At 42.5% G+C, this 19,831-nt stretch overlaps 1 protein-coding gene across 1 annotated transcript in view; it reads left to right on the top strand.

Annotated features, from left to right (window-relative positions):
• fbn2 (fibrillin 2) overlaps positions 1-19,831 on the top strand; it is a 348,986-nt gene that overhangs the window by 267,770 nt on the left and 61,385 nt on the right. The window contains exons 42-51 of the mRNA XM_078214343.1: positions 2,849-2,920; positions 4,232-4,357; positions 6,646-6,771; positions 8,442-8,567; positions 10,319-10,435; positions 16,326-16,454; positions 16,561-16,680; positions 17,121-17,246; positions 18,003-18,155; positions 18,576-18,641. Coding sequence (XP_078070469.1) covers positions 2,849-2,920; positions 4,232-4,357; positions 6,646-6,771; positions 8,442-8,567; positions 10,319-10,435; positions 16,326-16,454; positions 16,561-16,680; positions 17,121-17,246; positions 18,003-18,155; positions 18,576-18,641 — 1,161 coding nt within the window. The remainder of the gene's footprint in view (positions 1-2,848; positions 2,921-4,231; positions 4,358-6,645; positions 6,772-8,441; positions 8,568-10,318; positions 10,436-16,325; positions 16,455-16,560; positions 16,681-17,120; positions 17,247-18,002; positions 18,156-18,575; positions 18,642-19,831) is intronic.

Genomic DNA, 19,831 nt, shown 5'->3' with positions numbered 1-19,831 from the left:
TGGATCATCAACGCTTGCTGCGCTTTTCAAAACCTGATGATGCAAAGGGGGGAAGGAGCTGCCACATGCCAAGGTGGTATAGCTGCAGATCTCCTCCGATGAGGAGGACGTTGAAGGGGATTGAAGAGGACAGTGAATTTGAGGAAATTGAGACTGCAGGGGAAGAGACCATAGCATGGGCCACATGAGGCAGGCGTGCACGTGATAGCCACTCATAACCACCAGAATCCTGGAGGAGGGGGATGAGCAGGACTGAGTACCCTCTTGGACAAGTGCCCTCCATCAGGGGCCCACATGAATGCTCACATGTCTTCCTCTCACTTCAACCATCCACTTCACTCTTGAGTGTGAATGGTTACTCATGCGGCTCAGTCTAGCCTGATCCTTTGAAGAATGGTAAGACCTCAGGATAAGATGTTCTTCCTGAAATTGGATGATAACTGGAGTAGATTGTCCCGAATCACACATCTGAAGGTGCTGCCTCTTCCAATGTCTTTCGCACATTCCAGTCACTAAACCTGCCTACAATAGGCAGCAGCTGCTCTACTATCCTCACTGGGCTCATGACTGCATGTCTTCAATGTGACAAAGCTCCTCCAGGGGATCCAACACCAGCAACTGTACAACATTTTTGTGTCACCTCAAGAATCATACTGAGAAGTAGCACTCAGGCCAAGGCTGTCAAGGATGAAATGCAGGTCTCCAGAGATCCATTTAGCCGTGACTCAGTCCTCCACATCTCCTTCTTCTCAATCACATTAGCATCGGGATTGGAATGCTGGTCTGCATTCACCCTCAGCTTTCACAAGATGTGGACCACCTGAGAATGTTGAGATTCTAAAAGGCGGGGGGGTGGGGGAGCATTATTGAGGCGTACAAAATTATGAAGGACATAGATAGCATAGAATCCCTACAATACAGAAGGAGGCCATTGATGCGCTATCAATAAGGCGAAAGACTACCGATATGCCAATATAAGTGTAGGCTTTTATTCACAACAGAATCAGGAGCAGATCCCAACAATTAACAGACCTGGACTGAACAAGGGGGAGGAGACAGCCACCTTTATACTAGGTGCTGAGGGGAGGAACCAAACTGGAAGGGGATGTGTCCAGGTATGACAAACACACACAACGGTGGTCCATATAGGACAAAGGCACAACTGAGGTCCACCACAGCCATTTGGCCGATCAAGTGTGTACCGGCCACAATCTCACCCAGGCCCTGTTCCCATAACCCCACGCATTTACCCTGATAATCTCCCTGACACTAAGGTCACTTTACCATGACCAATCAACCTAACCTGCACATCTTTGGACTGTGGGAGGAAACCTGAGCACCCAGAGGAAACCCACGCAGACATGAGGAGAAATTGCAAACGCCACACAGACAGTCTCCCGAGGCCAGAATTGAATCTGGGACGCTGACGCTGTGAGGCAACAGTGCTTGCCACTTTGCTGCCCCTTAGGTGTATAGGAAGGAATTTTTCCCATAGTAGAGGAGTCAATAACCAAAGGTCATAGAGTTGAGTAAAGGGGAAGGGATTTAGAGAACACTTGAGGAAAAAAGCTTTTAACTCAGAGGGTGATCGGAAATCTGGAACTCAATGTCTGAAAGAGTGGTAGAGGCAGGAATCCTCACAACATTTAAGAACATTAAGAAGAATAGCATGCAAGACTACGGAAAAGTGCTGGAAGATGGGATTAGAATAGGTAGGTGCTTGATGGCCAGTGCAAACACGATGGGCCAAAGGGCCTCTTTTTGTGTTGTAAATCTCTAAGGCTGGAATCTTACCACATTTACGCCAGCAGGATGTTCCCATCCTGCTGCAGTGAACAGAGATTTGATTGGCCACCAAATTCTCCAACTTCGCTGCAGCGGCAGCGTGGCGTAAATGGCAGGTAAGATTGCACCCTATGGCTCTATAGACACTGACATACATGAGAGAAACCACCCAAACAGGCACAACTCATTACAACATCAAATAAGCAATGCAAACATTTCACCAGTTGTGAAGACAGCAAATAAAAAAGAAAATCAGAAGATAAAAATGAACTTTCTGATCTCCTTCTAACCCTTCTTTTTTCCCCCGACTCTTCTTCGTTTCCCCCTGATCCTTTTGATCTCCATCTTCCAAATCTCTGATCTGCTTGCCCGGACCCTGACCCACCCTTCACGACCTCCCTCAGACTCTACCTCTGAGCTCCCTTCCTGCTCAAGACCTCAATTTTCCTTTTGGCCTCCAATCTCCACCCTGCTCTGAACCTCAATCTTTCCTCTCATCCTCAGTCCTGCCCCACTCCTTTGACCTTTCTCGATTACTCTCTCCCTCCAATCCATACCCTGGGCTGCAGCCAAGAGCCAGCCACGCTCCCAATTTGGTATGGTTAAAACCAGGAAATAGAGATTTTTTTAAATGCTAATCAAGTCCTGCCATTAACTTTTGGCAGGGGCTGTGGGAAACCCGTTCTTTCAAGTTTCCCAGCCTCAATACTGCCTGCCCCAGCTTCCATTTTGCCTCCGAGTTAATATCCATCTATTGCTAGATTCCTTTCCAAACCTCCCTGTACTGTGCTCATTTCCGTTTATTGTATACTTATATCCCACATTTCTTTTCAACCAAATCTATTGCTATATATTTATCAGGCACTCCAAGTGCTAAGAGCTGACTGGCTATTAACTAAAGACGACTACCTTTCAGGGAACTGTATCTACGAAGTAAGTTTGTCTGAGAAACTGTGCAATCCTAGACTCAGGTTGGAACTAAGAAACGTACATATGATAATAGAATAAAATAAGGCATTGAAAGGGTAAATAGCGGATTAATTGAAACAATTGTCTGTTCTAGCTGAATACCAGTTGCTTTGTGGAAATCAAGGTCCTGGCTTTACCATCGACTTTGAAACTGGGAAGCCAATTGGTAAGTATAAAGATTCCTTTAGTAGCATGTGCCACAAGTTCCTTCCAAGATATTTAATCTTGGTTGCTATTGTCCTCAAAATATTTTGAGAGAACCTGTTTAAATGCAAATCTCGAACCCAAATAATATTTCATCTCCATCCATAACAGTTGCATTAGTGTGCATTAATTGAACTTCTCTGGGATTGTTATTTCGGTGTGCCAATGATTAAACTTTGTGTATTTGAGGTGGGGGGGAAAATTGCAATAAACAGAAACTCAGTACAAAAAAACCTGAGCCCCGATTATAACTAAATCCATTAAGTAGATATAGATTTACTTCTGATGTCCATTTTATACCAAGTCCAATTTTATCCTCTATTAACTTCAGTGGAATATTAAAATCAGCTCAGGGGTAAAACAAACGTCTGACACAAGCCCTCCCTGCCACCTCCTTACTGTTGGTAGGTCGAAATCAGGGTGCCTCGTAAGACAGGTTTTAAAGAGTTACAAAGAAATGAAAAGAAAAAATAGTTTTTCCATTTAACTAATTTCAATGAAAAATAACTTTTATTTTCATTTTTTAATACTTGCATTCTGCACAGCTCAAAACATATATTTTTAGAAGTTGGATTTTTCTTTCCCATCTGTTCTCACTTCCCAGATAACAACATTATTTGATAAACCATTGAAGTTGTTTATAATACAATGGCTGCAGATTTTTGAAAGCATAGGCAAACAATCTTTCAAGCCTGGCCTGATTTCCCAGACATTGCGAGGTGAAATGAAAATAACAATAGGCTTACTACTGTTGTTTTACCCAGCACAGATGGTTACTGGCGTCCAAAAGTTTGTTATTGAGGGTTATTATTCTCATTTGTTTTGCGATTAAAGGGATATTAGCTCAATGAAACAGAAAAAAAGCACAAGCTTTCAATTTGTTTCTTTAAAAATTAGCAATTCAATGGGGAAATCATGTTTGTATATAACCAACTATTCTGCTGCTTTGCCAAATAAAAATAAGTTAGTCAGGAAATTGGCTAAAATGGCTATTTGAGGCAGCTGCTACAGGTCCCTCTGCAGCTCACAAACCAGTATGCTGTTGTATTTCCATCACTGTTTGAACATGGGAGGTTGGCCTCATAAGTGTAAAAGGGTCAAGGTTCAATTTCACCCTTATGCTCTCTGCTTACTATTTAATTGTGTTCTTATCTCAAGAAACCAAACATTGCAATCAATCGCATTGCAAGGTGAAACCATGAAGTTTAACAGAAGTCTCAGTGAATGAATGAATGAATTATGTGCATCTAATCACTAATTTCATTACCCCTAGATATCGATGAATGCCGAGAAATTCCAAGCATTTGTGCCAACGGTGTATGTATCAATCAAATTGGTAGCTTCCGGTGCGAGTGCCCAATGGGATTTAGTTACAATGACTTACTTCTCATTTGTGAAGGTATTGTCACATTCATTTGAAGATCCCACTTCAATCCTTTTTCAGACATGTGTGATAGTTTGACTTCACTTTGACAAATGTGAGTTCTATCTTAGAATGACAAGTATTCTTGAACACTATTTTCTTTAACCAAAATTAAAATCTACACACATGCAATAATTGAGTAACTTAATGACTTTTATTATCAGATTTTTCTGATGTGCTCATCAATTTTTCAGTAAGTTTTAGTTCCCTGTGTACACACTAATGACTTTCTATAAACAATCAAACTGCATTGATAATTTGTTTAAAAGTGAAAAAATGCAATCTGTATAATATGTTCCAATCGGTTAATCAATTTTCATGCATTTTAACAATATATGCAACTCGGAAAACCACAATTTATATAGAAACACAGGCAGGCATTTTGCGGTCAGATAGAAAAACGAGGAGGGTGAGAACCTTCTATGGCCATGATTTGTAACCTAATACAACAATTTGAACATGCAGCGCTTAAAAAAGCAATTTCTCAGTAAGCGATTTTGTTAGAAGGTAATTGATTTTGGAGAAGAGCAGTCAGTCTTGTACCTTTCAGCCGACAGGAAATTTGGACCGGGTTGTCCTTTTGCTGTTTTCTTTTCGGTGTCCAAATTATCTTATATTTCTCACTGATCTAAAAATATTGGAATTAAAGTATGATGGGTATTTTATGGTATAATTAACTTACTTATTTAATTAATAAATTGGATATGGTAATCAATTACATTGTGATCCACTCCTTTCGACTATTGCCCAGTGAACTTGTGATTTCATGTGGGTTTACTCTGACAAATTTTAATCAGTCTACCTGAAAAGGTTTTTAAAACCAAGTTCATAACATTTCAAACTAAAGTTTCCTTAAGCTATGTATGATCTGAATAAAATAAGGTTTCAATCTGTCTGACCGAAAAACACAAATTATGAACATCTCACACTTACTTCATCCAACTCAATTTTAATTCCTTATTTTTACTCGGCTTCTGATAAATGTGATTAAAAGGCAGATAAAGAAGATCCAACAATGCTGACTTCCTCAGATACTAGTTTCTTACAAATCACTTAGTACTAGAATTGACTGTAGGGTATGTTGATGAAGCAAGCAAATGCTATTCCAAATTCTAATGCTGGATAACATGAATACTGCTGGACCATTTGATTTCAGTACAATCAAACTGCCTGGCCTAAAAATTTGCATTTGCGCTGTTCAGTTCTTCATGTGTTAAGCAAGTGCCTAAATCTGCAAAATAGTGGGCAGGAAGCACGTGTGCTGATTACAGGCCAGAAATGCACCACACATATTGGTATTGACAAAAGCGTAGGCAATCAGGGCCCCATGTCTGAAACAGGTAGAGCTACTTTGCATATGCAAATAAGGGTCTGATATCTATTTGAGGTCACTTAGTGGCTTCACTGAGAAAAATCATTCACCTTCCTTCCCAATTTCCTACTTTCCTTCCCAGTTGTCTTTCCTCCAGATCACATCATCTCATTTAAATGAGGCCCATCATTAGTTTACCTTCTGTTTGTCTTTTGAAACGCAATGAGTCTACATGTCACATATAGCTTTCCATAGTCAGGTGACCTCTGCCATGAAGTAGACTCTATAAGCAGACATCTTAGCAGTCAGTTCAATAAAACCACTCACTGAGAAGACACTGATGATGCACTGCTGTCCTTAATGAAGGGGGCGGCACGATGGTTAGCACTGCTGCCTCACAGCACCAGGGACCTGGGTTTGATTCCCGGCTTGGGTCACTATCTGTGCAGAGTCTGTGTGTTCTCCCCATGGGTTTCCTGTGGGTGCTCCGGTTTCCTCCCACATGAAAGACCTGCTGGTTAGGTGCATTGCCATGCTAAATTCTCCCTCAGTGCACCCAAACAGGCGCCAGAGTGTGGCGACTAGGGGATTTTCACAGTAACTTCATTGCAATGTTAATGTAAGCCTACTTGTGACACTAATAAATAAACTTTAACTTTCATGAAAACATCTTTGGTCTATACATTCAGGCACCTGAGTCTGAAATGTATACCCCATTTACAATAGAGCTATTTTTTTATGTTGATCATTAAAATTGAACTCTAATGATTTGGGAATATAAATAACAACTCTGTTTAATGTCTTTATTTCTACTTGTACTGCACAGTGTTAATTGCATAAGTTGTACTTCAATAATTCCAAACACCATTCATGGTTTTAACTTTTCAACATTATATTACTTCATAAGACTTTGAAATATTGTTTCTTCATGGCACTTTTTTCTTTATTTTAGATATTGATGAATGCAGCAATGGTGACAACCTTTGCCAGCGTAATGCAGATTGTATAAACATTCCTGGCAGTTACCGTTGTGAATGTTCTGCTGGATACAAACTAGCACCAAATGGAGCTTGCATTGGTATGGGATTATTCAGTTAAACAACAACTTCTGTTGAACACAAAGTTTGATATCAGACTCTTTTTTAAAATCATTTCATGGGATATGAGTGTCGCTAACAACTTGCATTAATTAAACACAATTACCACAGAAAGACAACCAAAGATGGTTCTCAGAGACATAATGAAAATATAAGACACCGAGTCAAAGAAAGCAATGTTAGGAAAGGTGACTAAAAGCTTGACCAATGAGTTTGGTTTTAAGGAGAGTTTAGAGAAGTAATTCGAGAGTCTGTGGCTGAGGCAACTGATGTGTGATAATACTGTGCCTTTAAGAAATGTATTCATATCATGTTTTTGTAACGGGTCTGTCTGCAAAACAGGCAGCTCGCATGCTGAAAGTGCAGGCTAATGATTGATTTTAGCTAGAGATGTGTTTATTTTAATCTGAGTTAATGCATTTTTGTTTTTTTTGGTTTTTCCCCTGGGGTTTCAGAGTAGGATTTTGATTAGGTTGATTGACAGAGTCATGTGCTTAAAGGGAGGAGCTAAGTTTACAGGGAAAAGCAGGCAGTTGTTACTGCAGGGTTCTGAAAGAAGCAAGAGATGTCTCTGTCTCCCTCTCTCTCTTTCTCTTTCTGTCTCAGTCTCTGTCCCTGTGGAGGCTGCTGTTTGGGACCTGCTAGGAGAAATAGGTCTCTCTCTCTGTCTCTCTCCAGAGTTGTTCTGGAGGTTTGAGGACTGGCAGCCCAAGTACAAGCATGTAAGCCTGTGTGTTGTTAACTTATTTTGAAGAGGAGTTTAAGAGGAATGTTACTCGAATTGGAACTAAATAGGTTTGCAGTTAAGAATTGTATCTTGTCGTATTTAAGTATTTCAGTTGGTAAAAGTTGGTAAAAGCTAATTTATTCATTATAGTTAAACTGTATTGTTAAATAAAGTTTATTTTGATAAAAGCTTCCTAGTGTGTCACTAGCATCACACGTGGAGTGAAACACCTTACCCTCACAGTAATGACAAAATAGAAAAAAACTGTTGGGGTCTAGTCGGACTTCATAACATACTTTGGGGTTTCTGATCCGTACCTGAACAATGGCACACCTACCAATTTTAGGATTTGTAGGTTGTATGCCTGTAAACATTCCCTCCCCATTTAAAACTGAGCCCATATTTGGGCTCCTCAGGTGGCTGATGATTGTAGTCCTCAGGTAGTGGGACAAGTAAGGTAGGATGAACCCTATAAAAGGACAGATTGTACATTGTCGTGGAAGGAACGAATGGCATTTTCTGATTCATTGCAATTGCAATTCAGAAATCTATAATTCATAGGCCAATCAGTGAGATGCAAGGGTACGTTGGGGAAAAATAGAGTTCACTGATTTAGGAAAATTAATGACTTGCTGTGAGGTATTCACATAGGGAATGTATTAAAAGTTAATTTGAAATCCTGACATCATCTATTGAAATAAAATGTTAACTAGCTTAAAATAAATGGGTCAATGACTTGGAAAGAACAGTGCGGAGAGAACTTCCTTGTGAACACACATGATTTCAACCCCTTTGTGTTCTAAGTAATATTGTACTTGTTTCGTTTACATCCCAGTGTGGTTTGAGGGAAGCTAAAATATTATTAATTATTCTGATCAAAATGACAAGGCAGTTAACAACCAGTGTTCTGTATGATTCATGCAGATCGCAACGAATGCCTGGAAATTCCAAATGTCTGTAGCCATGGTGACTGTATTGACCTGAAAGGAAGTTATCGGTGCACTTGTCACAATGGCTTCAAGCAGACTCCCGATCAAACGATGTGCATGGGTAAGTGAGGCTTTCAGCTGCTCGCTCAATGAATAAGCATTGGTGGCAGCGTTAGGGTAACTGGTATGTAGTTTTCTCTTTTCAAATGTTCCAGAGTATGAAATACATTCATGGGAAGCCTGTGTGGCTACCAACTAAAGTTGCCAGTGGCCACTACAGTTAATTGACTGCAGCTTAAACAAATGAAGAATAATCTAAAGTGTGAGAATAAAGCTCATAAAAAGTAAATATGGTAGAGGGTCAATTGGTTATTACAAGACAAACAATTCCCAAAATTACCTTTGCTTTATAGTCAGCTGTTAGTTGATCAGCAATGGGCACTCAAATGGTGCAATTCTCTCAAAATAATTTCTAAATGTTGTCCCCAGTGCAAAAATCAGGTTGCCAGGTTGGCTCTGCAGGGTAAGAAGTCTCACAACACCAGGGACAGTGCCAGGGCACAGCCCAGCCATTTTCCCCAACCGCACAGGGGCTTCAATGGCCTCCAAACCCCCCGCTGTGGCTGTCACAACTGGTTTCCATTTTTGGAAACCAGTAGTGATTAGCGCCGGTTTCCTGCTGCCCCCGAGGGTTGAAGAATCTCGGGAGCTGAGAGAACTGTCATAGTGGGCAGGATTCTCTGGCCTCTCAGCCGCATGTTTCTCAGCGGGGAGAGGTGGCAGCAGGATTCTCTGGTCCCGCTACTGTCAATGGGATTTTCCATTGAAGCCATGCCATGCCACCAGGAAGCCCATGGGCAGAGGTGCGCTGTCAGCGGGACCAAAAAATCTAAATGAAGATTAGGTGTGAACCAAATTACATCGGGGCATGGAGGTGGGGAAAATGCCAAAGGGGGTCCTCCCCAGTGCTGAATACGCTATGGCACCTCCCTCCGATTCTCCGATCCCAGCTCACGCTGTGCATGAGCGCGAGGGGTGGAGAATTGCCCCCAGAATCTACCCAGTCCGGTGGTAGCGAGCTTGGCAGTGGGATCAGAAGACATTTCACAGAAGTTGGCATTGGGCAGCGAGGTGGCACACTCCCACCTCCAGGTGATCTTCCCGAAGGCAGACATCTCTTGCAGAGGCTAACTGCCAGGGAATGGTAAGGAGTCATTCTACATAATTAAATGATTATTTGTGGGCTTACCGGGTCCACTGTCAGGATGGTCAGGGTAGCAGATGGGACCCGTCTTGAGGACCAAGCCCAGCAGGTGTTTGGAGGCAGATTTGTCAGTTGCTGGCTTGGGGGCCCACTCGGCCTTCTACATAAACGCCTTGAAACGGTCTCCCTTTCCCAGAGGTGACCTCGCATCATTTTATTAAATTTTAATCTTTTCACAGGACACTTCAAGATAGATAGGTGCCCTCTTGTTCCCTTCTCTGACAGTGGCAAGGCACACCTCAGCCGGTGGGGTTACTGTCTTTCTGAGGCTGCTGGCTCCCTAATAGGGCTTGCAGCCTCAGGGGCCCACCCCTTCCAATCTTAATTGAACAGCACACCCAGAATTGTCCTATTAATTTATTGCCTCTGGGAAAATCTCTCAGGGGCACCCTGACAGTTAGAGCAAAAATGGTCCCAACTCACGTTCATTGTCAATGGGCAGAAGATTCTGCCACTCATGAACACTTCTGTAGAGGAAGAGGTTTTGTACATTCAAAATCAGCTATATGCTCTTCCAATTTTATGGCACTATTCATAGTAATGGTTACAATAAATGTTTATTGATTCCCATTTGGACTAAAGCTAACCAAATCATTTCATATTTACAGATATTGATGAATGTGAAAGGCAGCCTTGTGGAAATGGGACCTGCAAGAACACTGTAGGATCTTACAATTGTCTCTGCTTCCCAGGATTTGAGATAACTCACAATAATGACTGCATGGGTGAGTCACAAAACCTATCCCGAGCCTTCTCATGAGATTGTTTCTCTGTCGTAACAATGATAATTTAGTGGTGTATAATCCTTAATATGTTTGGCATTGAGTCATTGGTGCCAATGTTGGCCGGGGGGGAACTATACATTTCCAAAGAGCTTAACAGGAAAATGTCACAAGCGAGAGATTTCCTCATGTACCACCACTCGTAATTGTTTTGTGTCACACTCTGTGATCCCCACTGCACTGCCAGCCATTCCGTTTAACAGTATTCTGTTACCAGAAGGGTGCATGCGGAGGTACTCTTTTTGTTTGCTGGAAGTCTGTGAGTAGATCTCCAGCCCAAGTGGCTGACGTGGCTCCAGGATTCCTAATTTGGAGAATGATTATACGTGCAATGTATTCCTACATCATTCTGCAAACAGGAAGCATCAAAACTGCAAGCTGGACCTTGAAGGAATGTTATTTAAAGGGCCAGACAGCCACATTGTAAGTGAGGAGATAATTTGAAACTTTTTCTGTTGACAAGTGTCTGGATGTACCGTGCACAGTATGTGGGGGTGATTCATTAAGTTCCTAGATTTGCCAGAGGATATTGCTGAATCTTCACAGAGTGGGCAGACTGTGTTGGTGGCCTCTCCACACAAAGCCTGCAGTAGACTCTAGGGCTGCAGTTACAGTGCCTGTGAGTCTGAAAAATACCAGGAGGATGGATCAGAGGCTGCAGAGAGAGCAGACTCCGCACCAGGCCCACTACCAAGATGGAACCAGACTCCTCAATGCTCCTTGGTGGAGTATTCAACTTTTCAGTTGTACAGTTTTTGATTATACATGTCTGCTGACTCTTTACTGTGCACCATGTGCTATTATTAAGCCTGGTTGTGGTTACAGCGATGGAGAAACTAAACTGAAGAGGTTGTAAGCATGAGAGCAGACATTTTAAAAACACTGAATAAAGCTCCTGCACACACAGAATGTGGTGTGTCATCTCTGCATATCTTGAAGACGTAAAGCACAACATTTGGCAGTGGCTGGAAATTGCCAACAATGCACACAGATCCCACCAGCGCTGTCTTATATAGGGGGCGATTCTCCCAAAAGTGCTGAATTGGCAGGAACACTGTTCTAGATCACGACAGTTCAGCTTTTCATCTGAATCTCCACACACTGTGCACTGAAGAGATTCCAGTCGTGAATCTCATTAAAAACCCGGGGGTGGGGGGGGGGCCTATTCACGCCGGAGTTTGACAGGTCTGGAGCTCTGCGCATGCGCAGTGGTCCCAAACTGTCAAACTCCCGTTTGCTGGCCAACTCAATCGCTGACCAGCCCGGGACCCCCATAGTGCTGCCCCTCCAGCCCCCCCCACCCCACTTTACCCCTTGGGCACTGACAGGGTGCCCATGCCCAGGGGGCACCACACCCCCTGGGGGGCCCCGATTGCCCCCCCCCCCCCCTTCCAAGAACAAAGAACAATACAGCACAGGAACAGGCCCTTTGGCCCTCCAAGCCTGCGCCGCTCATGTGCCCAACTAGACCATTCACTTGTATCCCTCTATTCCCAGTCTGTTCATGTGGTTATCTAGATAAGTCTTAAACGATCCCAGCGAGTCCGCCTCAATCACCTTGCTTGGCAGTGCATTCCAGGCCCCCACCACCCTCTGTGTAAAATACATCCCCCTGACATCTGTGTTGAACCTTGCCCCCCTCACCTTGAACCCGTGACCCCTTGTGTTCGTCACCTCCGACCTGGGAAAAAGCTTCCCACTGTTCACCCTATCTATGCCCTTCATAATTTTATACACCTCTATTAGGTCGCCCCTCATCCTCCGTCTTTCCAGGGAGAACAACCCCAGTTTACCCAATCTCCCCTCATAGCTAAGACCCTCCATTCCAGGCAACATCCTGGTAAACCTTTTCTGTACTCTCTCCAAAGCCTCCACATCCTTCTGGTAGTGTGGCAACCAGAACTGGATGCAGTATTCCAAATGTGGCCTAACCAACGTTCGATACAGCTGCAACATCATATGCCAACTTTTATATTCTATGCCCCATCCAATAAAGGCAAGCATGCCATATGCCTTCTTGACCACCCTCTCCACCTGTGCTGCCACCTTTAAGGATCTGTGGACTTGTACACCCAGGTCCCCCTGTGTGTCTATACTCCTGATGGTTCTGCCATTTATTGTATAGCTCCCCCTTACATTAGATTTACCGAAATGCATCACTCCGCATTTATCGGGATTAAATTCCATCTGCCATTTCTCCGCCCAATGTTCCAGCCTATCTATATCCTGCTGTATTCTCTGACAGTGTTCATCACTATCCGCAACTCCAGCAATCTTTGTGTCATCCGCAAACTTACTGATCACACCAGCTACATCTTCCTCCAAATCATTTATATATATCACAAACAACAGAGGTCCCAATACAGAGCCCTGCGGAACACCACTAGTCACAGACTTCCAACCGGAAAAAGACCCCTCCACTGTTACCCTCTGTCTTCTATGGCTAAGCCAGTTCTCCACCCGTCTAGCTAGCTCACCTTTTATCCCATGAGATTTAACCTTTTGCACCAGCCTGCCATGAGGGACCTTGTCAAATGCTCTACTAAAATCCATATAGACGGCACACATGGCCCTTCCCTCGTCAATCGTTTTGGCCACCTCCTCAAAAAACTCAACCAAATTTGTGAGGCATGACCTCCCTCGTACAAAACCATGCTGTCTATCGCAAATGAGATTATTCAGTTCTAAATGCGTATATATCCTATCTCTAAGAATCTTCTCCAACAATTTCCCTACCACGGACGTCAAGCTCACTGGCCTATAATTACCCGGGTTATCCTTGCTACCCTTCTTAAATAACGGGACCACATTTGCTATCCTCCAATCCTCTGGGACCTCACCTGTGTCCAGTGAAGAGACAAAGATTTCTGTTAGAGGCCCAGCAATTTCATCTCTTGCCTCCCTGAGGAGTCTAGGATAGATGCCATCTGGCCCTGGGGATTTGTCTGTCTTAATGTTTCCTAAAAAACCTCACACTTCCTCCCTTGCAATTGAGATTTTTTCTAACGGGTCAACACGTCTCTCTGAGACACTACCAGTCAACATGTCCCTCTCCTTTGTGAATACTGATGCAAAGTATTCGTTTAGGATCTCTCCTACTTCCTTTGGTTCTAAGCATAATTCCCCTCCTTTGTCCTTGAGAGGTCCAATACTTTCCCTAACAACCCTCTTGTTCCTAACGTATGTATAAAATGCCTTAGGATTCTCCTTAATCCTGTCTGCCAAAGACATTTCGTGACCCCTTTTTGCCCTTCTAACTCCCTGTTTGAGTTCTTTTTTACTTTCTCTGTATTCCTCCAGTGCTCCATCTGTCTTTAGCTGCCTGGACCTCATGTATGCCTCTTTTTTCTTTTTGATTAGACCCACAATTTCACTGGTTATCCACGGCTCCCGAATCCTACCTTTCCTATCCTTCCTCTTTACAGGCACATGCCTGTCCTGCAGTCCTATCAACTGCTCCTTAAAAGACTCCCACATGCCAGATGTGGATTTACCCTCGAACAGCCTCTCCCAATCAACAGCCACCAAATCCTGCCTAATCCGGCTGTAGTTAGCCTTCCCCCAATTCAGCACCTTACCCATAGGACAACACTCATCTTTTTCCATTACTATCCTAAAGTTTACAGAATTGTACCAATGTGGGGAGCTAGCCTGAACGCCGCCAGAATGAAGTACTCCTGGCGGGGTGGGAGATTCGATCGGGACCAGAGATTTCCCGATAATTAACAAATCTACATATTTAAAATAGATTTTAAAAAGATTTAAATTACTTACCTGCCTTCCCGCCGGTTTCCAGCGTTATCTGGCCGGCGACTGTTCACCGGCTCTGGGAGATGTGCATGCGTTCCTGGTGCATGCGCAAATTCCCGTTCAAGGCCGCAGACGTGCGTCTCCCAGCGGGACCCACCAGAAAAGTGGCAGGCACGGATGGGAGAATCGCGGCCATAATGTCCCATCGAGGTCCTCATCTGAGTTTTATGTAGCAGATCCTGTCTGCCATCTCACTTTCTGGTGAGCCAGCAGACGAGCCTGCGGATCTTTCCTGCCTGGATGACTCAGCATGTGCTGATCCCAACTCAGTCCTTGCTTCCACAGTACATGCCGTGTCAGTGCCTGAGTTGGTGGCTGCAAGTGTCAGATCAGGTGACTGGGCCTCTTCATCAATGTTGTGCTATTTCTCTCTTTGCTTCTCTTGAGACTGCTGAGGCTGGGCAGTTATCAGGTGTCTGAAGGCAGGAACTCAGAAGAGGAAAGTTAGTGTGAGTGCAGGGGCTTGGGTGGACAGCTGGCTCACCATGCCAGATAGCAGGATGAGAATGCACTAACAGTTGAAATAGGGCATATGGCAAGAACATGCTATCATCCTTAATTTTCTCAGTGATGTTGGATGCCACACACCCTATTGCAGCCAGCCCAATTATGCAGATCAAATATCTCCAACATGAGACTCAGGAGATGCAAACGTACTTTTCCCACGTGAGATCTGCTTTGTTTCATTCTATTTTGTGAATCTTCTGCACGTCTTCTGGGAAGACTTAGTGATTATGTGGAACAGTGTTTTGGTACTTGCCATAACTAAACAGCCAGAGATATGTGCAGCCAGTAAAAGATGAATGTGTGGAAAGCCAATTTTTAGCTCCATATGTTTTGAGATTGAATCTAATTTTGTATGTATATCTCATATAATCAATGAATACTTAAGATTGCTTTAGTATAAAATGATACATATTAAGGCAAACAGAACAGCTGGGGGAATGCTGGAATTTTATTTGAGGAATAGTTGCATAAATTTGCCATATTCGTAACTAAATAAGAACATTGGAAGGTGGTAAGATGGTATGATTGTTGTTTGTAGGATTCTAAAAATACTCAATGTGTGAACCATGACAAGCTGTTTAATTTTTACAAAATAAATGTGGACCTAATGCTCATACTTTTGGAAGTATTGTCCTGTTCAAGGACGTTAGGAGCTGTGATAAAGTAAAACTACAGGCAGGATTTTCCGGCACTCCCCGCCAGTGGGAGTTCCTGCACCTGCCAAAGCTGAGCCTTGTAGTGGGTTCTTCGGTGGCAGGTCAATCAAGCCATGCAAATTGTAATTGGTTCCAGTGGGGACTGGTGGGCTGGAAAATTCCGGCCTCCCTTTCCATTCCTCTCATGGGGAAGACCTCTGCCTCTGTTTCATTGAATAATATGGAGGAATGTGCTTAGCTGTCCCGGGCAATATTTGCAATTTTGCTTGAAAAATATTCCCCAATAGGTGTCAGTCTTTATCAGCTGAGAAATTCCTCGGAGATGTTTCCACTCCCGTGTTGTTACTTTGCTGTAATTGCAGTGGAAACCCTGCTAACAGTGCAAACAGGGTTTCTGTTGTACTTCAAGTAAGATAACATTAGCTGACCATTACCAAATTATACTCAATGGTTATGCAGCCATTGAGTATAATTTCCCAGCCATTGTCACTGTATATTACCCTATATTTTAAAAATAGTTTATTTTTGGTTATTGATTTTTTTTTTCCTACCTCCCACACTGCCCGTCATTAGTACCAGCCATAGCTTTTCTTTTTCAGCCAGAAGAAATAGTCTAGACAACAAACTTTTCCACCAGTAGTTTCAGTGATTGTGTGATAAGAACTTCATATTTGCTTTTTTAGGAAACAAATCTTGGTTGATTGTTGGAATTTGAAATTAGGCCATGTACTCTAGCACTGGATCTTTGTTTCATTTTTCAATTCTGCTACATAACTACATGAACTGCTTAGGAAGTTACTTGGTAAGTGAGAGTGAATGCATAGATCTTTTATTCAAAATATTCTTCATCCTACCCTCAGACATCGATGAATGCACCACTATGTTTGGCCAAGTCTGTAGGAATGGACAATGTTTTAATAGCATTGGCTCCTTCCAGTGTTTGTGTCAGGCTGGCTATGAACTTACACCTGATAACAAGAACTGCATGGGTGAGTGCATCAATAATTATCTTGAAACTAGCTTTAGACATCTTGGAACTGATATTTTGTTTTTTCACAAGGCCTAAAAATGCATTTCTGCTTGTTTTCTGAAAAGATATCAACGAATGTCTGTTGGTTCCTGGATCATGTGCCCCTGGGACCTGCCAGAACCTCGACGGTGCATACAGATGTATCTGTCCTTCAGGGTATGAAGTGCAGAATGAAAACTGTATAGGTGAGAACCTGGAATTCTTGCTGCTCTATATGCTATAAGCTTCTATTGTGCCTTAAAAAAAATCTTGAGCATATCTATTCAGGTGCCAATTTACAATTTCAAGTTCCAATGAATAGAGTTATGATATTACAAAAGTTCATCTGAATTGCATAAAGACAAGATTTTGCTGAGAACTGGTAGTTTTGTCAATATTGTATTAACTTACAAAATAATTACTTCTGTTGCGTTCCTCAGGTTTTCCCTTCTCTTTGCCCTCTAATAGAATCACATAGCAACTCTGGAGGAAGATCCTCTGAACTGCATATGATTGAAAACTCTTTGGGAAACTGTTTTCTCTATATATCCCTTTATGTAAAAAATGCTCCAAGTAATTGGTGCACTGAACACAGTGTGAAATATTTTCTCTATCGCTCAGACAAATACTATTCCCTGTTCTACAGATATAAATGAATGTGAAGAAGATCCAAATATCTGTCTATTTGGTAATTGTGAAAACACTGCTGGCAGTTTCCAATGTGTTTGCCGCCCAGGCTTCATTCTCTCAGAGAATGGACGTAGATGCTTCGGTAAGTCTAAATTTATTGAGAGTCTGTTATCATGCATGTTATAGAATTCTTACTTGGGAGACGAAGCTTCAGGTTATTTATACCATTACTAAGTGCTATTTATTCAAAAAAAGTTGGTCTGTAAGTATACCAAAAAGTATTTTTTGTTAGAGGTTTGTTGTAAATTAAGTCAAAACAAATAATAGCATAGAATCATAGACTCCCTACAGTGAAGAAGGAGGCCATTTGGCCCATTGAGCCTGCAACAACAACAATCCCACCCAGGCCCTATCCCCGTAACCCCACGTATTTACCCTGTAAATTCCCCTGACACTAAGGGACAATTTAACATGGTCAATCTTTGGACTGTCTGAGGAAACCAGAGCACCTGGAGGAAACCATCGCAAACTCAGGGAGAATGTGCAAACTTCACACAGTCACCTGAGGCCAGAATTGAACCCTGGTCGCTGATGCTGTGAGGCAGCGGTGCTGACCACTGTGTCACCATGTCTCCCAACCTGGATAACCCCGAATTTTCGTAGGGGTCTTCAAATTTCCCACTATAGCTTGCCATTTTTAGCCATTTATCCAGGGCTTATACTAATCTCCCTCTGGGGAATCGCTGGAGAAATGCCAAGTGCATTTGTTTACAGACAGATGAACAGACCAGCCTCATCTTTTGTGTAGGCAGTGCTTTTAGTTGTGTATGGTTTGTGAAGCATGCCTTGTCATGAGCCTATGCTGAAAGTTAACACTGCTCGTATTTATCTCCCCTAGATACACGTGAAAGTTTCTGCTTCACCAAGTTTGAGAATGGAAAGTGTTCAGTGGCAAAACCTTTCAACACAACCAAAGCAAAGTGTTGTTGCAGTAAAATGCCAGGAGAGGGATGGGGAGATCCCTGTGAGCTGTGCCCTAAGGATGGAGAAGGTAAAACGCATTGCCCTGGTTTGAACTTGTGACTCTTGTTTAGCTTCAGGTAGTGTTCTGGATATGCCTTTTCTCTCCTATTTACTGTTATATATGCTTAGGTGAGTGTTCCCATTGCTTTCTCCTTTTAAAGGTGAATAGTCCAAATTGTTCTAATCTTTCCTCGCAACTCTTTTAATGATCGGTGTTGTGGCTCTTCCTTCAGTTTATGTTACTCTTACTGTATGTGGAGATCATGAAATTAGAGAAAGAATTAGTTTTTACCAGACAATCAAGTACATAAGAAATATTTCAGGAATCGACTGATTTAGATTTCATTTTAATGATCAGTCTTATAAACATTGCAGAAAAGAAAGGCATTGAGTTTTGGCATGTGTTTTGTGAGTTGCATTTTTAAATTGAATGTTACCTCTTTTGCAGTTGCTTTCCAAGATCTATGTCCATATGGTCATGGTACTATCCCTGGCATTGGGGAGTCTCGTGAAGGTAAGAACTGTCACATGTGGGACAGTGATTAAGGGTGTTAGGGCACAGGGTTGCAGTTAGTTTTGATCTGGGAGATTTTTGGATCATTCACCATATCCATTGAGCTGACATCTGGAACCACAATATACACAGCCAGCATTTTCATGAAACATATACATAAAGTTTATTTATTGTCACAAGTAGGCTTACATTAACGCTGCAATATAGTTGCATTTATAAAATATTACACGTCAATTGCAATTCATTGAGACGCACATTGGGCAACCGAGTCACATGGCTCACTTGCATTAGCCTTGAATGGGGGTGTGGTGGAGAGGTGAGTATGTATTGAGCATGCATGAGGGGAATGCACGTGTTAAGCTCTGCATGTCGTCTGAGCATTCCATCAACTATTTTCGACTGTTACAAAATTAAAGACAGGTGAGCAAATTTTGGTTAGTATTTTTTTCCAATAAGTCTAAACAAATAATGAGTCAGCAGGAAATATTTGCAGTATAAAGTACTCTAACCAGGCATATAGTTAAAAGGGTCTTAGAATATTTGTATGATATCCATAATTTCCACTAAGATATCATTAATGAGGCCCTATAGTCCAGTTCTCCTGATTAGAGATGTGCAGAGATGGGCTATGTAAAAGGACCACCTCAGTGCTCTGAGGCCTGTTACAATAAAAACAATAAAGCAGAAAACCACTCTCTGCCCTCATCTCTTTTATAATCCCTTCCCTCCACACCCCACCCCATACACTCCCTAAGCTTTTTCCAGGCCATTTCATGCCCTGCACCCAATTCAATGGCCCATCATACCCTCCATGCCAACCAATGACATTTATACACTATATAGAACTAATGAACCCTATCGTAACAATGTCATGTGCAAAAAAAGCTTTTTAAAAAAGTCATTCTTTCTTTCTTACAAAAAACTCCTTTCACTACAGCTCTATAAAAATGATGTAAAAGTCCAACAGGTTTATTTGGGAGCACGAACTTTCGGAGCGCTGCCCCTTCATCATGTGACTCACCTGATGAAGGGGCAGCACTCCGAAAGCTCATGCTGCCAAATAAAGCTGTTGGACTTTAACCTGGTGTTGAGACTTTTAACTGTGCCTACCCCAGTCCAACGCCAGCATCTCCACATTATAAAAGTGATGATCAACGAGCCCTTTAAAGTGTAAATAGTGAAAACTGCAA

The sequence above is a fragment of the Mustelus asterias genome, chromosome 6, assembly GCF_964213995.1.
Source record: "Mustelus asterias chromosome 6, sMusAst1.hap1.1, whole genome shotgun sequence".
NCBI lineage: Eukaryota > Metazoa > Chordata > Chondrichthyes > Carcharhiniformes > Triakidae > Mustelus > Mustelus asterias.
This window is presented reverse-complemented; position numbering and strand designations above follow the sequence as displayed.